Source organism: Mytilus edulis, chromosome 6, assembly GCF_963676685.1.
Source record: "Mytilus edulis chromosome 6, xbMytEdul2.2, whole genome shotgun sequence".
Taxonomy (NCBI): Eukaryota; Metazoa; Mollusca; class Bivalvia; order Mytilida; family Mytilidae; genus Mytilus; species Mytilus edulis.
In genome coordinates this window covers 84,905,686-84,917,245 of record NC_092349.1, presented here as the reverse complement: position 1 = coordinate 84,917,245, position 11,560 = coordinate 84,905,686, and the positions used below count along the sequence as shown (strand labels likewise).

General features: G+C 32.9%; 1 protein-coding gene across 1 annotated transcript; it reads right to left on the bottom strand.

Moving 5' to 3' along the window:
• Nucleotides 1–6,134: 6,134 nt before the first annotated feature.
• LOC139528722 (glutathione S-transferase theta-1-like) lies at nucleotides 6,135–11,314 on the bottom strand. The gene is made up of 4 exons (XM_071324855.1): nucleotides 11,046–11,314; nucleotides 9,292–9,379; nucleotides 8,540–8,693; nucleotides 6,135–6,522 (listed from the first exon to the last, which is right to left on the bottom strand). Exons 1-4 carry the CDS (start codon nucleotides 11,155–11,157, stop codon nucleotides 6,181–6,183), a joined length of 696 nt encoding a protein of 231 aa, XP_071180956.1. The 5' UTR covers nucleotides 11,158–11,314; the 3' UTR covers nucleotides 6,135–6,180.
• Nucleotides 11,315–11,560: the final 246 nt, after the last annotated feature.

The window sequence follows — 11,560 nt, the reverse complement described above, 5'->3', positions numbered from 1 at the left end:
TTTTATTCATACCAAAGACAAAGAATGATTAAAAATGAAATATTGGTATTGTGTTCCTTGTGTTCCTATATTTTACTAGACTAATCAAAGTCTCACGACAACAAGACCGGAAGAAGGAAGTAGAGCTATGTGTTCTGCGCAGATCCGGAAATTAAAAAACACAACAAAAAAAAAAATTGAACGATTTTGAGTTCATTAGTACAATGAAAAATTCTGGAAATTTTCCTGATTTTTTTTTTTTTTGAATTTTCTACTGTAATAGGGGACTTTGTCCCCATATTATATTCTCAAAATCTTTGAAATCATGGGAGTTATTTATTAATGCAAATGGGTTTGCATTCCTGAGGTTTCTGTACAATTGATTGGATGACGAGACAAATCTTGTAAACATATGCAGGTCTGTCCGGTCACTGGGTCATATGCATTAATCAACTCCCTAAATTATATGCACAGAGAATGCAATAATGCAGTCACTTGAAAATTGTTTTAAGGTAGATCATAAGTATAGACTTCTTGAGACAGAATGTTATTATAATTTGCCAAAATGAAGATTTTACTATGCTTTTTTCAAAAATATAATGAAAAGTAAGGGTCAATGTGCTATTTTTTAAGCTATGAGTCGTTGAAAATTGCCTAAATTTGATTAGATTGTTAATGAAAAAACACATTTGTGTGCATCAAAAAAAATCTATTAGATAGAATTTTGAAATAAAGTGTGAGAAGATGGGTTTTATTATATGTTTTATAAAAATAAAAAATGGTGTCACCAAGTTTGTTTTCTTTCTACAAGTAAAAATTTTAAAAAATGCCTATTAGTCCATTATAATTATTTACTAAAAGAGTTATTTCCCCTTAAATGACTCATTTGAAAAAAATATTCGAAAAACAAAAACAAAAAATATTTTTTTATATATTTTTGAAAAATACAACATATCACCAAGTTTTGAAAATATAAAGAAACAGTCTAAGCATTAAATTGCAAATCTGTCTCCAAATTTGCAGTTTTGGGCTTATAACTAGATCGTACAGTCGGAAATGGCGGTATACCATCAATCATAGCTACTTTTGAGTGAAAGGATTTGAAAGAAGTAACAAAAAAAGAAGGTATGGTGGAAAGAAAGTTTTCATTTATGTTACAGTGGGATTGTATGTTAAAGAAAGCTACACAATCGTGGAGTAAAATTACAAAGAGGATAAGGATTAATATAAGTTACAAAACTTGTTTCCCAATCCACTATAAATAAATATGTTTAAACTAAAAGGGAATCTATTGATTTTTATGATTTATCTTCTGAAAATCGACATATTAAGATACCTAAGCAACTAGTTTAAGTTAAGTAGTTATCAAAGGTACTAGGATCAAGGATATCCATGTTTTCTATATTGACTGAGCTCATGTTCCACTACGCAGCCAGTCCTAAACGAGTCAGTCAGACGTCAGAAAAATATCTAAAACTTTAAGTTAAAAGAAAGGTAAACAGTGCAAAGAGACCAGAGGAGTACAGAAAGAACATTAGTACATACACATTTAATGGATAAAAATTCCTCAAACCTTTCTGACCGTGCGAGTGATGTATATCCAGTCAAGGTCGTTTAACACCTCCATCATCAAACCTTTCTGATATATTATTTGGACATCATCAACATGAAATCAAAAGCCTTTCGTATGACCTTTACTGCTGTGGTGAATTTAGGAGTTTTTTTGTCAGTTCTCCCAGACATGATGGGAAAGATCAGATATACAAACAAATCAAATTTGGACGAAAAAGTTGGCAGACTTAAATAACGATTTTTAAAACTAAGAAACATCAAGAGAAACTGTAAAAGATATTTTTTCATGCTTTAATTATTGTTTGTCTGCAATGTTTGGGAGTGTCCAATGTTGAAAATGAACAAGACCTATGTGAGCTTTGGATTTTCAAATATTTTAGGTCTCAAGCATCACTGAAGAAATATTAACTGCAGAAATGCGCATCTGGTGCAGAAACATTAGTACCAATAGTATGATTTATGGACAGACACAAAACTAATAGTTGGTTCAGTGGTTGTCTTCAGTCATTGTCTGCCACTATTATTTTTCTCTAATTTGAAACTTGGGTCAAATATGCTGGTTGTTACTTTTGAGTTGCTTCGGGTTTTTTTTTTAGTCGTTGGTGTTATTTTAAGCATACTGTATGACAATAGGTTTGTTCATCTTTGGCTTTTATTTAGATGTTAAAACATATGTTCGCAGCCCTGTGGTGGGTAGTTGATTCATTTCATTGACAACCAAAATGTATTCATATATATGTCTCGGAACATATGAGAAACGGACCAAGTCAAACGAATTTAAACATTTCAGCCTTAATAAATCAGTAGGGAACTCCTGAAATGTTTCACGATATACTGAAAACATGTCCTCAAGTATTTACATACTTTGAAATACATTTTGTAGTTCCGGGGGCTTTTAAGGCAATGTTAAATATAACACTTAAAGGACAACAATAAATGATAGGACTACCGGAACATTCAGGACAGAGAAATACACAAATAAACAATACAATAGTACATTTAGACATACTAGTAGTTTTCAAAGGTACCAGGCTTATAATTTAATACGTCAGACGCGCGTTTCCTTCATATATGAACCAGAATTTATCCAAGGGCTTGTAGAAAAAGAGAAAAGAAATTAGCCCGGTCTTTTAATTTCACCTTTCGGTATATTGATGATGTACTTTCTCTAAATAAAAATAGATTCAGTGATCACTTACATTTAATATATCCAAGTGAACTTGAAATTAAAGATACTACCGACACAGAAAAATCTGCTTCATATTTAGACCTTTTTCTCGAAATGACTACTGATGATAGGTTGAATTTCAAAATTTATGACTAACGTGATGATTTTAATTTTCCTATAGGCAACTTTCCATTTCTGTGTATACCAGTGGCACCAGCATATGGAGTATATGTGTCTCAATTGATACGTAACTCTAGAGAGCCAAAAGTACGTTGATTTTGTTGAACGAGGAATACTGCTTTCTCAAAAGTTGCTAAGACAGGGCTCTGAATCAATCAAATTAAGGTTATCTCTCAAGAAATTTTACGGTCGCCATCATGAGCTGATTGGCCATTATGACAAAAGTGTGTCAGAAATCATATCTGATATTCTTCCTCAGTCATAATAACCTTCCATCATTACCGAACTGAACAAAGAAATAACACGACGGGTGTCGTATACGGTGCAGGAAATGCTTACCCTTCCGGAGCACCTGATTTCACTCCCGGTTTTTAGTGGAGTTCGTGTTGTTTCTTATTTATTATTCATAACTGTTGAGGTAAATGTCCAAACTCTTAGATGGCAAACATGAAACAGCTTTTATTTCTAACTTGACTATTTTGAGCGTACCTTGAGCAAATAACATCTAAAGAAAATTTTAATAGCAATAGTGTTCGATATTACAAGATCTATATATCTAACGTGATGGTACCCAAATTGCACCTATTTTGACAGTTTTTTCACCTACGTTTTTTTATGATAAAGACCAAAATTTCCATTCTGTGTTTATTTTGTAGCCGTATCCTTCTTTATTATATAGGTACACCAATTTGATTTTTAATCCATATGGAATCATAGAAAAATTGGTCTAAACTGACCTCCAAACCATCAATGATTCTAAAATGAGGAGTACCCAAATTGCATCCATGCTTAAATTCGTACTGTCAAAATTCTAATAACAGAACTTTTGTTTAATTTCTTCAAATATTTTGAACAATTGGATATTAGTCCAGGCTTACTCTTTCGCTTTTTTTAAATGGATACTTGTAACATATTGTATTTGATCATTTTAAAAAGATGACGTTTTGATGACGTCGCATGGCGACGTTTCAGTACATTTTGCCTTTTCTGTAAACACTTCATCTGTTGATGAATACTGTGAACGTTTTGTGCATATCTAAATAGTTTTACCTATGTTCAAAGATGTGCATAGTATCAAATCATAAAAATACGAATTGTTTACGGTCTCTAGGAAATCTTGTAAGATTATTTTTACTATTTTGGCTTAATAGGTGCAATTTGGGTACTCGGTGCAATTTGGGTACCGTTACGTTACATAAATCAACATGGTCTAAATCGTCTGAAGGATCTTGCGTCTTCCGCAAGACAAGATCTAAAGGGGTACAATTTTGCTGAAATCGTTTGAAGACCTTTAATTGCCTACAGAAAAAATATCAGCACTACAATATAAAAAATATAAATCGTGATTTTATATTATATTTCAATTCTAGTCTACAATGTTGGATAGTGTCCATTATTGCACATGCAATTAGACATATATGAGCGACACAAGCTACTCATGGAGCCCTATATATATATTACGGATTACAAATGTGTCGAGGTTTGTGATTGGATAACAACACAGAGATGTCAGTATATATTCAGGAAACTGCCGGGGTATATACGACGTTTTTATCCCCAATTGGAACCTCAAAAACGTCATCATAACACTGGTTACTATGTGACGTAGTCAAAAGCTATCAGACTGTCAGAGGCTCACAGAGGGAAAATAATGACGTGCTTCAGTCAATAATACATTTTTGATACAAAATCACGCATTTTACACTTTTAATACTTAAATTTTATGTTAAAAGTGTTATTATAAATTATTACATACACGATAAAATTATGTTCACAGCAAATTAGAAAATCCTTCACGTATGCCGAACATATCAGGTTGGGTTTTTCAATATATATGTGTTGTCAACAAATACCTGCACTGGAAAATAATAAGTCAGGGGTAATCCGTAATATATGTGTAATTCAGGTCTCAGAAAGGGTATATACTGTGACATTCCCGGCTTAGGGCTTATATCCCCTTCGCCTTCGGCTCAGGGGATATAAACTCTAAGCCGGGAATGTCACAGTATATACCCTGTCTGAGACCTGAATAACATATAATATAATGAATAAAACATAAGTAGAGCAAAAAAAAAGATACAAAATTATTTTGATGTGTTTGAGCCTTTGATTTTGCCTTTTAATATATAAATTCTTTATTCCAAAAGTAATACTGCTTATAGGTTTCAAGTATAATAAATATAACATTAAATATAATTAGCAACACATATTACAATAAGGTAATTCATTAATATGCAATAGACCACTTTCGAGTTCATCCGTCACCGGCAAAAACTCGTCAATTATGCGCGCCTTTATGACGTCATTTACCAGATAGAGGGGATCGCCTGTATCCCTGCACTATTTACGTTCATCAAGCGTCTTAGTGATCGTCGTTGTGCAGGATAAACTAGATATAATGGTTGTTTTGTAGGTACTTAATGACAATTCCCTAATGACAGCAGTGCTGATTGTCAATTTTGAGAATTTAATTTGGCTGAATAATTCGTACAATATAGAATTATAGTTTTCCAACCACTCGCTCAACATTGAAACGGAAGTGACGACGCCCCTAAACGCACAAATGACGTTCACTAAAACCAGAGTTTTTGACTGAAATGCATCGAACTCGAAAGTTGTCTATTAATACAATTAAAAACAAATGTAGGAGCATGATATTAATTAACATTATTTAACAATCTTAGTTAAAGTATGATATACACATTCAACGATTACGAATTTTTTCGGCAATACATAAAAACTTTCCAAAAAAAGGGACTTTGTGTTTTGAATTTATAAGTAGTTTTGTAATTTTCCTTTCAGGATTGGGTATTTTTTGTTTGTTTTCATTTTCATTCATCAGTTAAAAAGCAATAATCAAGATTTTTATCATTTTATATTGGGTTTTTTTATATTCAAGACAGCTATTTTACTTTTTTTTTTTGAAAATTGATAAATTGATTTCTCAGTAAAAATTGATTTGAATTGAATTTTTGTGTTTTAATACCACTTTTAAGCTCCACTTTAGGGCTAATTCGTAGTTGCCAGTTTGTATTGGTGGAGGAAGCTGGAGTGCCCGGAGAAAAACCACCGATCGTCGAAAGGAAAACTGAGAATCCTATTCAATTAAGGTTGAAGTCGAGTTCACTTGCACGACCGGTGTTCAGACTCACAAACTCAGTGTTGACTTGCTAGAGATTACAGTAGTAACTACTTAGACCACTCTGCCACCGAGGTTCCCCAGTATAATTTAAAGTCATGGCTTAATAATAAATTAAAATTGTATACAATATGACATTAAATTACAGTTTAGCTGATTGTTCTTTCATATTTGCATACATTTTACGTACTCCATATATAATCTTGTGGGCTTCGTCAAATTGGGGCTGTAAACTATCTTTCACTCTTTCCATCCAAGATTTTACAACCGGACTTTTTTCGTATAGTTTTTCTTCATACACAGCAGACAATTGAATTAATTCACAAACTCCAAGAATATCAGCAAAAGAAATCTCTTTTCCACAGAGAAAAGGTCGGTCTTTTAACCAAACCTGCTCAAGATAATTGACAGTCTTTTCAACTTCTGCTCTCAATAGGTCAACTGTATCAGAATCTTCTGATTTATTATTCATTCTTCTAAATAACTATAAAACAAGAAATAACAATTGTAATTACAGCAAGGATATTTTAACAATTAATAAAACAAAACTGCTTATTACGTATGTTACCCCACCGCATCATCATTAAGTAGTTTATCATCTTACTATCAAATGAATCGATAAACACAAATAAAAATAACACTGTATAGTTTTGGTTCGTCCGAAGAGCTTTTCTGTATTTACTTTTACCTGAAAGATCAAATACCAAATACCTATAGCAAATGATGTTTAAATAAGAATACTTTTGGAGTCATATGACTAAACAGGGGCTGTTGTAGACAAATGTTTTTACTTATACTCATATAAGAGTTTATTTGTTTTGTACGCTCATACTCAGTTTAATGTAATATTATTACATTTCATACAAGAGCAGACTACATAAGATGGTGTCTGAATCTATTTTAATAATTGTTTGAATAAAAAGTAAAATCATTAAAACAATGAACTCCAAGGAAAATTCAAAACGAAAAGTCCCTAATCAAATTTCAAAATCAAAAGCTCAAGCACATCAAACGAATAGATAACAACTGTCATATTCCTCCCTTGGTACAGTCATTTTCTGATGTAGAACCAACCTAGTTTTATCCAACAAAATGGCAATGTTGTTAACACGAAAACAAATCAATCATAATGGAAGATTGATAATGTGGACATGTGAATCTACGACATTTTTGTGTAAACTATGGAATTTTAATAATGCTTATTTAAGTTCAAGAAAGTTTTGTTTCTTATAGTGATTAAGATTATAACACAATGTTGACTGCTGTACCCTTATTTTGACATATTTACCTTTTATGTCTGTTTGTTTTGTTTACGCATCGTTGTCAATATAATGGACTTTGATGCGAATGTCCTACAAGTGAGATTTTTAGCTAGCCAAAACCAAGTTCTACATAAGAAAATGCCTCTTGGGTGAAATTTTATACGATATTTATTCTAATGGACCGATTTATACAAATCAAATCATTATTATATTTTCATTAGGAAAAATCAAAACCATTTTCCAATTTACAAATATTTGATCATGCTTGCTACACTGTCTTAATATATAACATGCGGTATTGTTTTAGATTTGCAAGTCATAAAAACCATTTACCATCTATTGAAATAAACTTGCTACACTAGACTTTCGGCAATGATTAAACCAATTATGCAGATTTGATACAACCATATGTGTTGTACGTTTTGCATTTTTTAAACGACAGAACTGTTTAAAGCATGGAGTGCTTCTGTGTGATGTCTTTAACATATTAGATTACGCGTCACTGCGTTCAATAAAGACAACAGTAGTTCAAAAGTCATAAAAAATATGCTGTGTTTATATATAGGAAAAAAGTATAACAAAAAATATAGAGCTCAAAGATAGATTTAAAAAGGGGGGAGTCCATAAAAGTTGACAAAATCAAACGTTGTAAATCTACGGAACCAATAAAACAACTGTCATATTTATACATGCACTTTAGCAGCGCCACTAACGATACCCCCCCCCCCCCCCCCCCCGGATATTTTTACAATAAAGTTTGTCATAATGACATTAACAAATTAACAATAATAAAATAAAATTGAGAATGGAAATGGGGAATGTGTCAAAGCGACAACAACCATGCTTACCACTGTATGTAGTGCCGAAAAGAAATTCGCAGAGAAAGTCAGCAGACATGCAATTTGTTCTACCAGACATGCGTTTCGTGTAAATTAGATTAATAATTTTGCGCTCGATTACTAAAAATTCTAAGGCCAAAAATAAAGAGCAGAAGAGAATTATTTGGCAAAGATTTAAAAAAAAAAGTTGTGTCAAATATGATTGAAGGAGTTGCGAATATTTAAAAAAATTCTCAAAAGAAAATTAACTAAAATTCATATTTATTACATTTCGTGACAACACGAAGTACTGACTACTGGGCTGGTGAAACCTTCGGGAACGAAAGTTTGGCAACTGTGGCATGAATCGGTTAAAATATAGAAAAAAACGAAAAACGAAATGGCTAAAAGAGAACATTACCAAACTCTGGAAAAGTTTAGCTGACTTTAATCTGGTATTCCAATGCTGCCAGTTCATGTATTCATCTATTCTTGCTTGGGCTTGTATGTCAGCCCTGGGATACCAGTTTTCAGGAGTATTATATTTTTCTGCCAAATATTTCAATATTGCAACGCTGAAAATAAAAACACCATCAAAGCATCAACGAAGATAGTTTTTGTATCCGTCTACAGAATTTAACGACTAATGTTTTTGCTGATTCCTTTGACGTTTTTCTTTTTGGGGATAGGAGAGTAAACAAAGAAATCACTGTTATTAAAGAAATCTTATTATCTTGTGTGTTGTCAGCAGGAAAACAAATGTGTATCGAGGTCAATGTTCAATGATACAAACACTTCGAAATGAGTAAGCAGTTTTTTTGTATTTTGAAATGTTTGTGTTTAGTTAATTATATGTGGTCAAAATCAACGAAGTCCTAATCAGAAATATGAAAAGACGTTGAGGCACTTTTTCAAGCTACTTCTATTAAGTTCGATATTTAGTCGGAATTTCATTTCATATTGTTGAATGATAATTGGTTTCCCATTTCCCATTCTATATATTGTTTTATATATATTTATTACATTTAAGGTATGTCATGTCATGTTCCAGAAGATTTAAGTATGATAGAACACTTGGATCAATCTTTTTCTAAACTTGAACTATGAATAGAAGAAATTGTCCAACGAAATTTGAAAAACTAGATAAAAGTTTTGATATTTCAAAATGATTACCTTTCTGTTAAAATAAATCCATCATCATCTAGAACGGGTACCAGACCGAAGGGATTTACTTTCTTGTATTCATCTGAACGATGTTCTCCTGTAAAGAAAATTACATTTCTGAAAATCATCTATTTCTTTTAGGTTTTCAAAAAGTGTTTGTGAAATTTACAGAATTTATGATTCATTAATACCACTAGTTGAATAGACTTTTCTTACAGCATATTCATAAATCTTGTTTGCCTGCAAAAGTATTTCAGATTATATCAATGCCAATCTTGAGTGCAGCCGAAAATGTTTCGTCAAACACACTGTATACAAAATTCGCGCCTGACATTGAAAATTATAAACATTGTATCTTCGATTTCCAATTGCAAACACTGAGTCGTTCAAACAGCTCTCAGACAAACACTGAGTCGTTCAAACAGCTCTCAGACTATAGCAAACACTGAGTCGTTCAAACAGCTCTCAGACAAACACTGAGTCGTCCAAACAGCTCTCAGACAAACACTGAGTCGTCCAAACAGCTGTCAGACAAACACTGAGTCGTTCAAACAGCTCTCAGACAAACACTGAGTCGTTCAAACAGCTCTCAGACAAACACTGAGTCGTCCAAACAGCTGTCAGACAAAGACTGAGTCGTTCAAACAGCTCTCAGACAAACACTGAGTCGTTCAAACAGCTCTCAGACTATTGCAAACACTGAGTCGTTCAAACAGCTCTCAGACTATAGCAAACACTGATTCGTTCAAACAGCTCTCAGACAAACACTGAGTCGTCCAAACAGCTCTCAGACAAACACTGAGTCGTCCAAACAGCTGTCAGACAAACACTGAGTCGTTCAAACAGCTCTCAGACAAACACTGAGTCGTTCAAACAGCTCTCAGACTATTGCAAACACTGAGTCGTTCAAACAGCTCTCAGACTAGTGCAAACACTGAGTCGTTCAAACAGCTCTCAGACTATTGCAAACACTGAGTCGTTCAAACAGCTCTCAGACTATTGCAAACACTGAGTCGTTCAAAGAACTCTCAGACTATTGCAAACACTGAGTCGTTCAAACAGCTCTCAGACTATTGCAAACACTGAGTCGTTCAAACAGCTCTCAGACTATTGCAAACACTGAGTCGTTCAAAGAGCTCTCAGACTATTGCAAACACTGAGTCGTTCAAAGAGCTCTCAGACTATTGCAAACACTGAGTCGTTCAAACAGCTCTCAGACTATTGCAAACACCGAGTCGTTCAAACAGTTCTCAGGCTATTGCAAACACTGAGTCGTTCAAACAGCTCCCAGACTATTCGTTTCAAAGTGCATCACCAGTAGATGTGCTAGCACTCATGTGCTGCATATCCAATAGCTCTTCTGTTTTTTTATTTATCACTCCTGTAATACACTATTCTACTAATCTTTCTATCGTGTTTCCTGGAGTTTTGTGTTATTCGTTTCATTATAAATTTACTTTTAAGTTGCAGTTAAGAAGTACTTCAATAAAGAACGTTATGCTCTTTGGTAGATTTTGTGTCTCTTTGTAATCACTGAAGTCCCTATTGTTTCTTTGTTCATCCATAAAAGACTTGGTAAGACCCATAACTTAATAGACAAGGACATTTGATGTTTCATTATTCCCATATAAACTAAACTTTCTTGTAGTTGTGTTAAAATTTAATTTGAGTTAAAACATAAAACGTGTTTGCCATTATGTATCTATACATACTTGAAAAATAAAGTTCTATTTAAAGGAAATAATGATATAAACTGTACTGACCTTTTCTAAGTGCAATCGGTTTCGGTTCAAACGGAATTTTATTAATTTTTAGAAATATATAGATTGCTCTACACGGCTGTGACATCAAATCGTAGTAATATCTTAAAACCATGTTGCAGTAATCATAAACACAACAGCAGTCTGGTCCGCTAGCAATTGCAAATCTAAGCAAGCATGGAGATTGAATAAATGTTTAAATATGCATTTTTATTTGATTAAGATACCAAATTTGTCAACAGTTTGTACATTGGAGATTGTCATTACACGGTGAAAATGTAGAACGTTATAAGGCAAAACAAAATACGTTCTACATTTTGACCTTCATATAAATTTTACTTATTTAAAAAACAGGTGACATTAAATAGAAGTGTACTGATTCTCAAATGATATGATTACTACAATGTGTTTACACTGACTAATTAGTAAGCAACAGATATGATTTCTACGGCTTGCAATCCAAGTTAACACTGACTAATTAGTCAGAGAAAGAAATTGTTTATTCGGCTTGTTAACCA